The sequence below is a fragment of the Nilaparvata lugens genome, chromosome 1, assembly GCF_014356525.2.
Source record: "Nilaparvata lugens isolate BPH chromosome 1, ASM1435652v1, whole genome shotgun sequence".
NCBI lineage: Eukaryota > Metazoa > Arthropoda > Insecta > Hemiptera > Delphacidae > Nilaparvata > Nilaparvata lugens.
Window position 1 is genome coordinate 84,501,637 of NC_052504.1, and position 17,299 is coordinate 84,518,935.

The 17,299-nt window shown below is 32.9% G+C and overlaps 1 protein-coding gene across 24 annotated transcripts in view; it reads left to right on the forward strand.

The window, feature by feature from the left end:
• The window catches only part of LOC111058930 (peripheral plasma membrane protein CASK), a 545,689-nt gene that overhangs the window by 476,854 nt on the left and 51,536 nt on the right, over positions 1 to 17,299 (forward strand). For all 24 annotated transcript variants that reach the window (XM_039445680.1, XM_039418934.1, XM_039445693.1 and 21 more), the window contains 2 exons: positions 9,372 to 9,584; positions 17,113 to 17,277. In XM_039445680.1, coding sequence (XP_039301614.1) covers positions 9,372 to 9,584; positions 17,113 to 17,277 — 378 coding nt within the window. The remainder of the gene's footprint in view (positions 1 to 9,371; positions 9,585 to 17,112; positions 17,278 to 17,299) is intronic.

Sequence of the window (17,299 nt, forward strand, 5' to 3'; positions counted from 1 at the left end):
AATTAATGATAACTTAGATAATTAAGTACGTACCTACCTATTGCACAAGAGCCGGTTGAATTTCAATCATGATTAATTCCGCGAGAACCAATCAAAGTAGCCTTATTTTCAAAAAAGCCTTCTGTGATTGGTCATTGTGATATTTATCACGATTAAACTTCAACCGGCGTTTGTACAACCGGGACTGATTGTTTGAATTTGTGGCAATTGTCATATCACAATAATAATATCGGGGAACCGAGCTTCGCTCGTTATTTATTTATTGACTTTTGATAAACCGAACACAATTATTCTAACAATTAAAATGATTGGGGAAGTACTAACAGGCACAGCCCAAAACTGTTTCTTTCCCAAATTTTGATTTATACACTATAAATAGTCCAGAAAGTAGGTTATATTCCATACACTTGAATTCAGGTGCAATTTCCTGTTCAAACATTTGAAAACAGAAAATTTATAATTCAGATTATATACTGTGATGAATTTTTTAAATAGACCTCATGAGAAGAGAGAAAAATTGTGATTACCTTTTAAAATGAAAGAATTTGCTAAAGGAATAGTTAGCGACCGAGCGATAAAGCTTACTTATCAGTAACTGTATATTAGATAAGAGTAACGTTCTGTACTGAACATTTTCTAGAAAACTTATTCAATAAAATTATAATTATTCTGCAAATAAAGCACAAATTATTTACGAATTGCTCATTGAATTTGAGGTTACACTTTGTTTACTATCGATCAGATGTTTTTAAAACAGTTCGAACGCAGCTGACTGATTCAAAGTATTGTCAAATGTCATGCTGGCTTCACGCAAGATATAATATCATTCCTAAAAATTATAAAACTATCAATAAAGGACCAAGAATTTCGAATAAAAAATAAAATGTATGTATTATCGTTGAAATTATTTATTATTTAAGAAATTATATTATATGTCAGGTCTTATTGTAACTAACTAGGTCATAGCATGAACAGTATATTATTGATAAAACGGCAGAAATTAATTATAACAGTCTCAACATAATAAAAATTGTATAATAATATATTCCAGTTTTGTTAATTCGTTTTCTGAGTTCGATTATTTCTTAAGCCTGTCAATTATTGTGTCTGATACGTTCTATATCACCAAGAACCGATCGAATACGATCATTGAAATAATTGAATTAAGCTGGATATTGGAACAGGTCTAAGTGGATGTAGCGAGTGGGGTCAGATCGAGATATTTATTCTTTATCCTTACCTGCTCATATATCAGCTTTTATCTGTTGCCAACCTCGATTTAGGAGCGAACACATCAATTGTACAGCAGATGCAGCCAGAGATCATATAAATTCCTACAATAGAGCTTAAAACCCGACAAGACTCTGTTCTCGAAGTATATTCTGAACGATATTTGGTCCAAATACCGTATTTTAATCCTTCAGAACTTATTAGAGACGCAGTCCCGTAAATTATCTGCATCGGGATTTTTGCTCGACCTGTATGATTTTGTATGCTCATTCTTCACAGGTAATAATTTTAAGATATCCGTATTCAGTGTTTAGCGTCCGCTACACTACTTATAAAAATTTCATCATTATACAATCTGTCATTAGAAGAATCAAGGGTGAGCGAGCGTTTAGGCCTCCCGCGATTCCGACAATTGTATTGAATCTTGTAGTGAGTCAATCAGTCTGGTGTACACTCAGCGTCCAAGCACACAGTTACAAAATTTATAGCCTCTACACCATTGATTCAGTACAAGATTCACCCTACATGTGTGAAGCCGTTAAAAAACGCACCACATGATTTGCCGGCCCAACGTGTGGCATTTAGATACAACACTACATGATTTGGCAAATCTCTCTACGTATGTGAGGTGTGTAAAATACAGCTTCACAATACAAACCAAATTGAATAACAAAATAACACTCACTAATCACTTGAAATTGTCAAATAATGATCAACTTTGAAAATTATGATATACTCTAGTTTAGGAGGATCATGTCATATCAACAAATCAGATTATGCTGATCAAATCGATTAAATTGTCTAACTAGATAAAATTTCTCGCTGATTGATTATGATTACACAGCTGGAAATAATTCTGTCTCTCTCCCACACAGGCATACGCATCTTCTGTTATCGAGAGACGACGAAATTATCATCTGTTTTCCAAGGATGGATTATCATTACAATGTCGTTCAGCGAGTTTTCCAAAGAATGAGACCTAGTGCAATCGAATCTTTATATCATAAACCTACTATGTTTCAAATTTCGTTAAAATCGTTACGAGCCGTTTTCGAGATCCGTAAAACATAAATAACCAGATATAGAAATAGCCAGATATATAGATACAGAAATTGCTTAATATAATAGGACATACAGTTGTTGACAGAGAGATAAAGACAAACATGTTATATAAGATACAGATATAAAAAGCTTGTCATCAGCTGATTAAAAGTGAATTGCTCATGTTCACGGCGCGTAAATCTGTACGCACCTTAAGTTTCCCTATTCCTATTGAATTTGTAGCTGTTATTTGTGGGCTATTCATAGCTCAAGTAGTTAAGTATAACAATTATTCTGTGTATAATAATACAATAGAAACCTTTAGAATATAAGTACACTATCATACATTGTACTGCAGCAAGAACCCATTTTGAACACCACATCTATACAACGTGGTTGGATTTGGAGTTTCAGTGTCAGACTATTTTGAATTGCTGACTTTTGTCAGAGTTGGAGTCTCGCAAACGAACGCCTTCAAATAATAGAGAGCTGAATAAGAGTTGGTAATTATTTCTTCTTTCTTCTGCTGTCAGGAGAATTCAGCAGCGCCAGTGCTTGTGACGCACTTGATCGATGTGAGACACTTTCCATGCTAAAATAAGCGAATATCATCTCGACCTAGCCTGCATTTAATAGTTCCCTAAAATATGTTCTTGCTGCGACCTGAAACAGACAAAGGGCGTACCGCAAGCGAAACTACTACGCTCACCAACTACTCTTTCCAACAATAGATCTTATTTATGAAAAATAAAGACAGATCCACCATCCTTGTGTTGCATTCTCCAAACTTTCAGGGATGGAGCACTCACTATTCAGGACCAACTATTGTTTTTCACCTTGTTTATGACTTCCAATTTTCTATCAGAAATAGTTTCTATTGTTTTCCTTCAAGGGTATGTGCTAAGGGTCGATTCAATTATTTATTGGTCGATTATTTCAAACTGCTTGATATGCTGCTTTAATGAAAGTTGGTGGTGTAAGCAATTATTTCCCTCCCTCAATAGAGCAGCATAAGAGATCTGAAGATAATCAGTCACTCCTCCATTTGCAATTCTTGAATCATCTACCAATAATGGAATAATAAAACAATAGATTTATTGATTAATAATAATAATAGATTTATTTTTTTGAATAATATAATTCAAATCATTAGTTTGTTTGGATGTAAGAACATTGATTTTGAAAAATCCTGCAGTCTCAATATACTTGGTATTTAGAGGTTTAGAATAGGAACAGAGCATTATCGTTATTTCTCATTTCAAGTCACAAAAACTCTACTTTTTCGAGTTTGACTTTCTATTTTTAAACTTCCTTTTCACTTATTGTTTTCTGTATAGCAGGGGTGGTTAATATGTTGATAAATATTCATATTCTATTATGAACAGAAAATAGCTTAAAACCGTGGTCTAATTGAGAATGTGGTACTGTATTTATAAAACAACTGAAACTGAGTATTCTTGAAAATGTAGGTATGACAATCTTTAGACTCTTCATTAAACTGATGCAATTATAAACTCTGTTTGATTAAAATAAACGTATTCCAAGGATATCGAGATTCAAGAGTTTTTCTGCTCCACTCGGTATAATCTCTTGAAATTGAATTCAAAAGATGCATGCACTTGAGTGAATTAAAGGATACAGCTACAGAAAAACTTCACTAGGATTATTAGATTGCGTGCTCTGAAGTGTTTCAGTAGTGGAAGTGTGTTTCGGTGTAACGAAAATGAAAAAGTAATAAAACTAAGTGGAACTCAAATCCATGACGGTTCAAAGCTTGGCTATTGTGACAGAGATAAACTCAGCGATGAAGATTTCACACAAAAGCAGTCGACTGCATTCAATGGAAAGATTTATTTCGACAGAGCTGCACAAAGACATTTCTTGAGGATTGGAAAGTCCACTAGTATTATTGTATCATAGGAAGTGTGTGATACTGAACGACAACTTGATATCGCCATGTTGGATGGGCGAACTAAATTCCAGATGAAGTTGAGGAAAAGTAATTGTAGATATGGTTTTCGTGATCCAGGGTTGAGCTACCCATATCCAAACAATCCTCAAAGTCTCCCAGATACCGTTTAAAATCTGCTGAGCAAGTTTATTTTGTACTGGTGGACGTTATCCGTTCTACAATTTCAATATGTTTACACACTCGGTTTACAGATCAAGTTCGTTGAACAACAGAATTTACCGATTCCGTCCTTTTTCAGACAAAAAACTAAAATAAAAAAAAAACTATTGACTCAATAATCATGAGACAGTGGGAGAAGTGAACATTTATTAACATTTTATGAGAGGTAAAAATCATTTATGGAATATTGTAAATTGATTTTCATGACCAGAGATTTCATAAAACAGCATATAGAATATAAACAGCTTTTTGAAAATTATAATGAGAGATTTTCTCAGTCAAGAAAATAATTGAACAAGTGTGTGTTCTTACTGATGACAAGGGCCTCAAGTCATTGTCCGTTTGAGGGTATGTTTGTTCGACGGTTACTTTTGATTGGTTTCATCAATCAACTTAAAATTTTCAACATGTATTCTTCGAACCAAACAGTCAGAGTCAAGGAAATTTATTCACTTCTTCGTCCTTTTTGTGGATGTAACAAGATAAAATTGAAATCACATGAGGAAAAAATCATTCAGCCGACTGCTGATTTGTGTTTTGGGGGTTATCACATAGACTGTCTATCCTTTTTTGTGCCGACACTTTGACTCGCTGTCTTGAATTCTGATTCTGACTTATCTACCCATACGGAGTGCACTATAAAGTTCTATTGATTCACATATAATAACAAGTTGCGGATTTCCAAATCAGTACAATAGTTCATGAGCTAGTTCTCCATCCCAGGGGACTCAATAGTTTATTCACGGTTCAATTAAGGTATTTCTCGAGCATCCGATAGTTGGAGTCAAAAATGTTATGTGACCCAGTAACAGGTGCCACCTACTTGCAGAATTGAGAACTACACCAGTAGGCGTTCCAATCCACCAATTAGAACAGAGTATGGGGAATTGGGAGGCATGGCTTGCTGTCATTGGTCCGTTATTCTTACGTCATGATATTGGCACTCTCCATCATTCCAGCTCACTTCTACCATTGAGGAAGTAAATACTTACTTATTTTGTCTGTGCTTCAGACTTAATTATTACTTCAAAATTAATTATTACTTATTTTGTCTGTGCTTCTACACACACACTCTCACTCGCGTTCTCTCTCTCCCCGTCTCTCACTCTCTCTCTCTTTCTTTCTTTCTCTCTCTGACGTTTGCCATAGGTCTTGTCAGACCTGGCAATGTAAGATGTATTAAATAAATATCAAATATCTCTCTCTCTCTCGCTCAGCCTCTCTTTTTCTTCAAGTAGCTTGTTGATGGAAATGATATTTTTGAGTATCATTTCCCAAGAATGGACCCATTACCCGTACACAGTAACCTATTAAGTTCTATTTATTCACATATATAATATACTTTTTATAATTACAATTTGTGAATTTGAAAATCGGTACAACAGGCATGAGCGAGTTCTTCAGCCCGATAGTTCACTCGTATTTGTGATGTTATTGCTGAATAAAAATGAAATTATATTATCATAGCAATAGTGGTTAGAATTGGGAAATTTAGTCTACTCGCTTCGTTGAAGGCACGCAACGCTAATTCCGTTCTCAAATAGCTTTGTCGTGGTCACAAACTGATTTGTTCAATAGCTCAATAGGGAACTCAATAGCTAATTTGCTCTGAAAGACAATTTGTTGAAGATTTTTGTCCAAGGAATGATCAATAGATATCATTTGGTTCGTTGGTGTTCCAAGAATTGAGTTTTTAATACGTTCTTGCTTTCCACTCTTGAGTATTGTAATCCGGTTATCATACAGTTTTTGCTGCTGGAACGACGTATTTTTCATTGAATAAATTATTCTCTTATGAAAATTGAAATCTCTTTGGGCTTCAAACAAATCTTTCTCATTGAAGAAAAATTGAAAAATTCTATTCGTCGTGTTTCCGAACATTGTTCGTTTATGCAATGTTGTGTTGTTGAACCAAGTTGTATCGAGTTCACTAGAGATTGATAATGGTGCAACAACCAAAACTAGTATCTCAAATTGTTGTAATAAATTAGTGGCTTTGACAAAATCAAGTCTTCTACATTAAATTATTGAAACAAATAAAATAAGAATATTAGAAATTGATTGATATGATATCAAGACATCATATAGCAGAAACTCCAAAAGCAGGATTACAATAATAGTCGTTTCCGTTTGATAATGCACTCAGTTCAAGTGAAAACTACTCAAATGAAGCTGGAAAGGGTAATGGTGTGATATACTTTCGAATGTGCTTTACATGATTTCAAATACGAAATTCTTGATCGTTTCTAAGCTCGTAATTATTTATCTCAAATCTTGTAATAGTTTTATTCAGAACAAATACTCATTCGACAAGAGTATTTTTAGGAGAGCATAATTTTCTATTGTTGGCTGGTGCTATTTGTAATATTTGTAATGAAGTACTATTTATAATGAAGTGCAAAGTCCTGTTTTGGTTCATCCTCGTGATTCGAGATTCCTGTCATTTGCAAATGGACTGAACAAACTCTAATTTAGTGCATGTGACTCGACACAAAGTTACAAGTCTTCTACATAACATAATATCATACTACAATGATACATATCAGATACAGTTCATTACATTTAGATTCTAAATATAGTTATGGAATATTGGGGGCGTACAATAAGGCTCTTCAATGTTCACTTTCTTGTTTGGGGCAACTTGTACGTGAAAAATGATATTATTAAGGGTACTTTGATTTTCAATTTTTATGTAGGATCTCCAAAATATTTTGAAATACAGATTTCAACTTGAAAATGACCTAGGTTAGTGTCGAAACTAGTTGTTGAGTTATTTTAAAGTTTTTAAAATGTGTGTGTGTGTGTGCGTGTGTGTGTGTGTGTGTGTGTGTGTTGTGTGTGTGTGTGGTGTGTGTGTGTGTGTATGTGTGTATGTCTGTGAACACGATAACTCCATTCCTAATTAACCGATTTACTTGAAATTTTAAACTTAAGGTCCTTATACCATGAGGATCCGACCATAAGAAATTCAATAAAATCCAATTCAAGATGGCGGCTAAAATTGAGAAAATGTTGCCAAAAACATGGTTTTTCGCGATTTTCTCAAAAACGGCTCCAACGATTTTGATTAAATTTATACCTAAAATAGTCATTGATAAGCTCTATCAACTGTCACAAGTCCCATATCTGTAAAAATTTCAGAAGTTTGATTTTAGATTCCCAATTATCAGGCTTCAGATACGATTTAAACAAAAAAAATCAAGTGGAAAAGATTGAGCATGAAAATCTCTACAATTAATGTTCAGTAACATTTTCACCTCAAATTGGAAATAAGCTCGAAATTCGAGGAAATGTGATTATCCAATTGCAAACTGATGGCAACTGTTGATTCTATTGAATGATTCACTATGAAGAGATAGCAGACGTCGTATGTCTCCAGAGTTATTGTCCTGTCACCAGTCGGCTCAGATCTTTGTTTATAAGTAGACTTGAGATGCGCATGAACACTAGCGTCAGGTGATCAATTCTCATAACGGCAAGGAAAGTTGCGTGAGTGCGCCACACCAGATTTTTACTTTCCTTGCCCTATTACCATAGGTAAGGAAAGTAGCCTATTGCTTTCCAAAAAAATTAAGGTACCCTAATTTTATGTTTTCTATACGTTTCAAGGTCCCCTGAGTCCAAAAAAATGATTTTTGGGTGTTGGTCTGTGTGTGTGTGTATGTGTGTGTGTGTGTGTGTGTGTGTGTGTGTATGTGTGTATGTCTGTGAACACGATAACTCCATTCCTAATTAACCGATTTACTTGAAATTTTAAACTTAAGGTCCTTATACCATGAGGATCCGACCATAAGAAATTCAATAAAATCCAATTCAAGATGGCGGAAAAAATGGCGGATAATTACTAAAAAACCATGTTTTTCACGTTTTTCTCGAAAACGGCTCTAATGATTTTCTTCAAATTTATATCATGGATAGCTATTTATAAGCCCTATCAACTGACATGAGTCTCATTTCTGGGAAAATTTCTGGAGCTCCGTAATATTCTTGAGAAAAATGGCGGATAATGACTAAAAATCCATGTTTTTCTCGGTTCTCTCGAAAACGGCTCTAACGATTTCCTTCAAATTTATACCATGGATAGCTATTTATAAGCCCTATCAACTGGCATGAGTCTCATTTCTGGGAAAATTCCATGAGATCCGTAATATTCTTGAGAAAAATGGCGGATAATGACTAAAAAACCATGTTTTTCACGGTTTTCTCGAAAACGGCTTTAACGATTTTCTTCAAATTTAAACCATGGATAGCTATTCATAAGCCCTATCAAAGAACATGAGTTTTTTCCTGGGAAAATTGCTGGAGCTCCGTAATATTCTCGAGAAAAATGGCGAATAATTACTAAAAAACCATGTTTTTCACGATTCTCTCAAAAATAACTTGACCGATTTTTTCAAATTCATACCCTGTATAGTTATTTATCAGCTCTATCAACTGGCATGAGTCTCCTTTCTGGGAAATCAATGGGGGGTCCACCCCATCATTGGGAAATGGACTTAGTAACCTCCTTCTCGTGCATGAGGTAGGTAGGAAAAAGAACACATAGTCGAGATAGACTTCATCTGTAGAACAGCGACTTTTGACGACTTTAAAAAAATGACAACTAAAAAATCATCGAATTTCACAATTATTCACTCAAAGAAAAAGTACTTTGAAAACAATTATACATACACATATACAGAAGTCTGATCGTAGTTTCAAATATGAGCAAGGAAAGTTGTGTGAGTGTACCACACCAGATTTTTTATATTGCTTTTATTAATTTGTTGAAAAGTACCCCATGTGAGTGAAGTTTTTTTTTGAAATACAGTTACAGATGAGATAATTCCGATTTGAATATGAATTTTTTTAACCTGTGGGGATAGTAAATTATTATTATTTTATGTCATTCTACTCCATTCTATGTAATATTTTGTATTGTCTGTTTTATTTTGATTTAATAAATGTATGGTTTGTTTGTGTGTTGTAGGCACTGCTACAGGCACATGACGTGGTGGCACACGAGATCTACGGCGAGGAGGCGGTGCGCGTGACCCCGCCCCCCCTCCACCCCTACCTGAACGGGGGCGACGAGGACGACCTGCTGGAGGGGGGACCGGGAGGCAGTGCCGACCCTGCCGACTTTGAAAATGTCACCCGTGTGCGGCTCGTTCAGTTCCAGAAGAACACCGACGAGCCTATGGTCAGTACTACATATTATCATAAATTGATATATACAAAATAAATTGGTCATCTATAATATCATGAAGGAAATAATTGGCTTATACACACGTACGGGATAGTAAATTCATGAATCATCATCACGTCTGAACCACTTGGATGATTAACTTGAAATTTCGCATATTGATAATTCTTAATTTAACGAGAATGGTAGGCCAAGTTTATAATCAGTCCCTTGTGGAGCACTGGTTACCTGCTAGTAATAAATAAATTCCATCTAATTGACCGAACGGAGTGAGGTCTAAGATTCAATTCGACGGTTTGGCATTTCTGTTAATGTTTATATGTTTATATATTTATATATTTATATGTTGCGCATTTACGGCGAAACGCGGTAATAGATTTTCATGAAATTTGACAGGTATGTTCCTTTTTCAATTGCTCGTCGACGTATATACAAGATTTTTGGAAATTTTGCATTTCAAGGATAATATGAAAGGAAAAAGGAGCCTCCTTCATACGCCAATATTAGAGTAAACATCAGACTATATAGTTATTCATCATAAATCAGCTGACAAATGATTACACAGATGTGTGGAGAAGCCAGTCCATTGCTGTATTTCCATATTAAGGTCTATAGTTTCAATCTTGTGGATGAGAATACTGCGTGAGGTCTACTGTTCACAGAACTACTAGTAGGCTGCCAACAGACATTCGAAACATTGAATCAGTCATTTTATTCAAACAGGCAGTCAAAAAAATTTTATTAGAGAAAAGCCTTTACGCAATCTCAGAATTTTATTCTAGTAATAAATAAGTTTCATCCAATTATAATATCATCTGATGATTATTCTATCATCTAATAATTTTCATCTAAATCTCTAATAATTAACAAGAAAGAAAGGTTGCAAATAAAGTTAACAGGAGTTTCTCTAGTAGTTCACTATAATGAGGTCTGCGTTATAATGGCAGAGGAGAAAGATAGGAGAACAACTTTGCCGATCCACAATGTCCAGTCAATGCCTTGACTAGACAGTAGCTGATCCAGTTTTATTAATGGAATATTAATTGTTCATCCTCATTCAAAATAATCAATTCTAATTTATTAAGCAAGAAATTATATTTTAAAATAATTTCATAATTAAGATGAAATATTTTGTGAATCAATTATTATTTATACATTGTTGAAAGCCGATCTGGCAACAGAGTAAAGCGAGAGAGAGATAGCGTTATCCGCTTTGTTGAATGACAGACAAGGATAGCAATAGCAATACCATTGCTAATGAAACACTGTTATTATAACGTGGACATCACTATAGATAATCAAGTTTCTAATGATGGTAGCAGAGATTTATCTAACCATGGATGGCATGGATTCCTCGAATCTCCAAGAAAACCAGCATACTTAAGGCCTATACAGGTTGAAGATGTTGATCCATTTACGAACCACCATATTCAATAACTTTCACTACCAGTCTTCATAAATGTAAATTGCAACTCTAGTTCGCCTCCAAATTGTCAGATTAGTCAACGATAAATAATGGACTAGCAAAAAATGGCGGTCAGACAAACTCAAGTGCTCTTGACCACTACACCAAACGTTACTGAAGATCTCAAAGAAATTTGAAAAATACAGTTTATATACAGGCATTTGAGAATTATTAGTTTCATGTGTTGTCTGTCTGCCATACGCTGATTAAATAAAATTGATTTTACTGAAAAAACAGTAAATATAATGTTGGAAATCTAAGGGGAAACTGACAATTTTCGTTTGACTCTGCTCTTAGAACATAGTCTAGTGGTACTGTGTCATGTCATTTATCCGGGATTCTGTCCATTTATATTGAATGTTAATGTGCAATACACAATATTATATTAATATTAACATATTATATTAATATCATTCCGTTATTATTTCTAATTGAATAAATTAACATTTCCTTTATTTTTATACATGTTTTTTAGTTAAGCTTAAACGCGCCGGTTTAATAATCAAGAGAACCCGAGATCGAATCTCGACCGGGGCAAAAGTTTTTGACCACAGCACAATCACATAGATACGGCCTCCCCGTCTTTCGGAGGAGACGATGAGCCGTCCCGAATACCTAAAAAGTAGTCGCCATCTCTCATCATCAACATCATCCCTCTCACTCATTACTCACGCACAATCCTAAGAGCTTATGTGGGCATCACCCTCAGTATCACTATTATTAAGTGCAGTAGCTTATATTCATTTTTTGTAAAGCTTTTTTTGTATTTTGTTTCACGCAAAATATTCTTGATATTGTCATTAATAACATTGTTGTCTTATATTGTAAGTACTCTTTCGCTGAAACAAGAAAAGAAGCACAGAATGCAGCAGTATAGAAGTTTTCTCTGGTAGCAGTGAAGGTGAAGAATCAGTGCGGGAGGATGGTTGAGGACCAATTAAAAATATTATATAAATTTGGGAGATAAATAGTACAAGGAGTATCCTTAGTTATTCTCTCCCATTCAGTAGTGCTTTCTTGTAAAAATAAAATTATAAATAACATGAATAAATAAATAAATCCTCTGTCAATTACTCATACTAGAAAATTTATTACTAGATTACTGAACTCACTGGAATAGATTTACCAGTTGAATTGCTTAACTAATCGATATCAAATCTCAATTATTATTATGATCAATCCACGAAACAGCGTTTTAATGTAGCCTAAGTCATAGCATTTCCAGTAGAGCTATATTACTATTTGCATTTCGAATTTCAAAATTTGAATAGATTCATGTCACGTAGCACAGGATAGGAGCGAGTGAGGGTTTATTATAAACCTGCATTTACTGTACCCTGTAATAGAGTTGGTGAACTTTATCTTGATGAACCTGGAATTGAGATTAATATTAATCCCATGAGGTATAAACTTTGCTACTATCAGTGCCATATCTCTAGTCACTAGATTTAATGCTAATTTCATTAGTCCCTTGGAGAATAAACTATGATTATTGTTTCCAAAGTTTGATGTATCCTACTCCTGATGTATGCTCTATTTATATTATCTTCCTGTATTTTTATTTATAAAGTAACATCATAGTACCTTTTTTTGAAAAGTTTTCAATATAAAATAACAGATTAAAAACACAAATTGATCTGTTATTTTATATCAAAAACTTTTCAAAAAAGGGTACTATGATGTTATTTCATAAATAAAAATAAGTAGCCCTGAATACATACATTTTATGAAGATATCTTCCTGTAATTCGATATTTATTCTTGAGTAAAATTCGCTTATTTTATACCAAATATTCTGAGTTTGATAAATGTATATTATCAAGTTTTCATATATTCCTAGATAATACCAAATTAATGAAATCGAATTGACAGGCCATTCCACCAGTTTCACCCTATATCTCATCCTTGATCACATAATATTTCTATCATACGCCTCAGTTTATCAGTGACATAGCCTATTCAAATTTCCGTCACTGAATCATTGCTTGCTATTAGTTTTTTTCAGAAGAAAATTCCTTGAAATAATATAGATTCTTATGGAAGTTTTCACACATCGGCAGACTAGTAATTGTGATAAAATTCAAATAATTTTCAAAGTTTCTGTTTCAGTTCAAAATAACAGAAATTCATTGAAACTGTATGAATAAGACTGTATGAATGAATCCCAACATAAGTTTTCAAAATTCAATACATGTTTGTATTGTGAAAATAATAGAATAATAAAAGCTCACATTCTAGGCTGAAATTTTTCATTGTAGATTAGTGATAAGAATGCTGATTATTGAAACTACAAATACTGAATAATTTTTTATTGAACTAAATTCTCAAACTGATGACTTTATGTTTCTTATATAGTATAATTTTAATGATCAAAATGAATGAAAGGAAAGCTGTTGGCTCTCAGTGGCGCCATTTCACAAAACTGCTAGGGGGGGGGGGGGGGCAAAAACCAAGAGGTATGAGGGGGGAGAAGGAATACCCCCAAAGGATAGAGAGAGGGTCCTGTGTTTTTCCTCATAAATGTTACATCCGAAGATGTTATTATATGCTTCATTTTTGCCAGTTTTATACAAATGTGGTTGAAATATCAATACAAACATAAACATTATTAAATCATGAAATATTTATTAGAAATATAGGTCTACAGAGAGGCCTTAAAGTAGGAATACACTGAAATAGATTTCTTAAAAATCATGGAAAAAGATAAATTTTTCTTCTACAATGACAATTTCAACAATTTCATTGGGGATTATATTCTAATTGGAAAATAACTTTTAGTTAGAAAGCTAAAGAAACATTAAGCTTTTCCCCATAGTTCTCACCAACTCTGTACATACATTTTTGATTGTCTGATTGTGCCCTATCTTTTGCTTTCACTGTGACATCTTGCAACTTGTTAATTCTCACGTTGAAATTTGTGCAATAACTCACTTATTGTGCCCCGATCAATAATTGTACCCATTTTATATTCAAGCTTCAACTATACCACAGAGAAAATATATTCTTTATTACTCCGTACCCTTATCCATACTTTCAAGGCAATTTTGCTACATTGTTGATACTGTAGAAGGAATTATACTACTGCTGTTTGAAAAATGTATTGAATCAGTATGAGATTCTAAGGATTCGTGTAGATAGACCCGCATTTTCATTATTTATATGATTCCTTGGGGGGGGCTCTGTTTTCGCTCTGATAAGCTGTAATTTAGACTTAAGATAGTTTGAGATTCATGAGTCTACTACTACCTTTTCATGGTTGATCTTCAAGTCGTCAAACTCCTCAAAATATAGTTTATGATTTCGAAAATCGTGGCTCAGAACCCACCTAAAGTTGTAGGCCCACTCATCATCTGTCTCATCACCTACACACTAAATAATTTTAAAAAGGGTACTCAGCTTTATATTTTTATTATTTATACTCTGATAATAATTCTGAATTTTCCTAAAATCCAGTATCAACATTTTATACTAGCTTGGAATGATTCAGATGATATGTCATGAATTTCGTCAATCATAATAAAATAAAACCCAATAAAAAATGTCCTGCCAGGTTGATCTAGTGGTTTTGAGCGTTACAAAATTCAGTCTGCTAGCACTGCTCAGTCAAGGTAAATTATCTAGGGTTATCTATTTGTTAAGGCAGTTGAAGAATCTTGTGCCGGAAAAATACCTCAGAAACTCATATTTTGCTTTTTTCCAAAGCATAATTGCATACAGAATTTTAGTATATGGAAACAGCTGCCACATCAAAGGTCTTGCTTTTGCAGAAAAAGGCTATTAGAATATTAACAGGTGCAGGGTATCTAGATCCCTGTCGACCTCTTTTCAAAAAAACAAAAATATTGACTGTCATAAATCTCTATATATTTCAAGTAATTATGCACACTAGAAAGAATCTCCATAACTTGAATAAAAGATCCAATATTCATTCTTATGACACCAGGAAAAAAGACCACATTGATATTCCCTATCAACGTCTTGTCATAAGCATGAAACACTATGACAGCATAGGCTTGAGAATGTACAATAAATTGCCATCGGATATCAAATTTTGTGAAAATATTGTTATTTTTAAAAATTTACTTTTTGAGTGGCTGATTTTGAGACCTTTCTATTGTTTGACAGAGTTTTTCGATTCTACTTGATGTAATTCTACTTTGTGACTTTAAACTATTGCTTTGACTTTATGTGTAATTGTATTACCATGACTTTGTCAATTACCTATATTGGTCTACGACAATAAAATATATTTATTTATTTATTATTTATTTATTTATTTATTTATTATTTATTTATTTATTTATTTATTTATTTATTTATTCATTCATTCATTCATTCATCTATTTATTTATTTATTTATTTATTCATTTATTTATTTATTATTTATTTATTTATTATTTATTATTTATTTATTTATTTATTTATTTATTTATTTATTTATCATTTATTTATTTATTTATTTATTTATTTATTTATTTATTCATTATTTATTTATTTATTATTTATTTATTTATTTATTATTTATTTATTTATTTATTTATTTATTTATTTATTTATTTATTTATTTATTTATTATTTATTTATTTATTATTTATTTATTATTATTTATTTATTTATTTATTTGAAAATAATATAGATTCTTATGGAAGTTTTCACACATCGGCAGACTAGTAATTGTGATAAAATTCAAATAATTTTCAAAGTTTTTGTTCCAGTTCAAAATAACAGAAATTCATTTTAACTGTATGAATAAGACTGTATGAATGAATCCCAACATAAGTTATCAAAATTTAATACATGTTTGTATTGTGAAAATAATAGAATAATAAAAGCTCACATTCAAGACTGAAATTTTTCATTGTAGATTCGTGATAAAAATGCGGATTGTTGAAACTACAAATACTGAATAATTTTTTATTGAACTAAATTCTCAAACTGATGACTTTATTTGTTTCTTATATAGTATAATTTTAATTGATCAAAATGAATGAAAGGAAAGCTGTTGGCTCTGTTTTCGCTCTGATAAGCTGTAATTTAGACTTAATATAGTTTAAGATTCGTGAGTCTGTTACTACCTTTTCACGGTTGACCTTTAAGTCGTCAAACTCCTCCAAATATGATTTATGATTTCGAAAATCGTGGTTCAGAACCCACATAAAGTTATAGGTCCACTCATAATCTGTCTCATCACCTACACAAGACAGGAGCCTCGACAAAAAATTATATAGCTGAAACATGTCGTGATTAAATAATTTTAAAAAGGGTACCAAGATTTATATTTTTATTTATGCTCTGATAGTAATTCTGAAGTTTCTTAAAATCCAGTATCAACATTTTATACTAACTTGGAATGATTCAGATTATATGTCATGAATTTTGTCAATCAGAATAAATGAAAATCCAATAAAAAATGTCCTGCCAGGTTGATCTAGTGATTTTGAGCGTTACAAATTTCAGCCTGCTAACACCGCCTGGTTCGTTGGTCCGAATCCCGCCGGTGGCACGCATGTTTTATCATCACATCAAATCACCTACGCACTTCCCATTATCCACGCACAGGCAAAAAGCTTATGCGGGCATCATCCGCGATAAAAAAAATACTACTCACTTAAAATTATTCAAATGATTTGTACTTTGTCGATCAATAACATATTAATAATACCTACTTCAAAGCTTTTGTAGATTACAGTGTATCCAGTGTAGAACTAGTGTATCCAGTCATTTCCTTAATATCCAACAAAATAAAAACACTTCTACAAATACTTTTGTACAAATTAATAAAAACAATATAGAAACTTGAAATGTGTTAAAAATGACCCTAAGTTATGGTCGAAGCTAGTCGTTGAAATATTTTAAAGTTTTTAATAATAAAGGGTACTACAAGTTTCTATATTGTTTTTATTAATTTCAACAAAATAACTATCCACTTGAAATTATTCGAATATGTACTTTGTCGATCATTATGAACATATTTGTAATAGCTATTTGAAAGTTTATGTAGATTATATTGAGCTTATATATTGTGTCACGTCTTTTATGTATTGTGTTTGTTTTGTTGCAGGGTATAACATTAAAAATGAATGAGGAGGGGAAGTGCATAGTGGCGAGGATAATGCACGGCGGAATGATCCACCGGCAGGCCACTCTGCATGTGGGCGACGAAATTAAGGAAATCAATGGAATTCCTGTTGTGAACCAGTCGGTTAATGCCTTACAAAAGATCCTGGTGAGTAGTATACCTTCCGCTG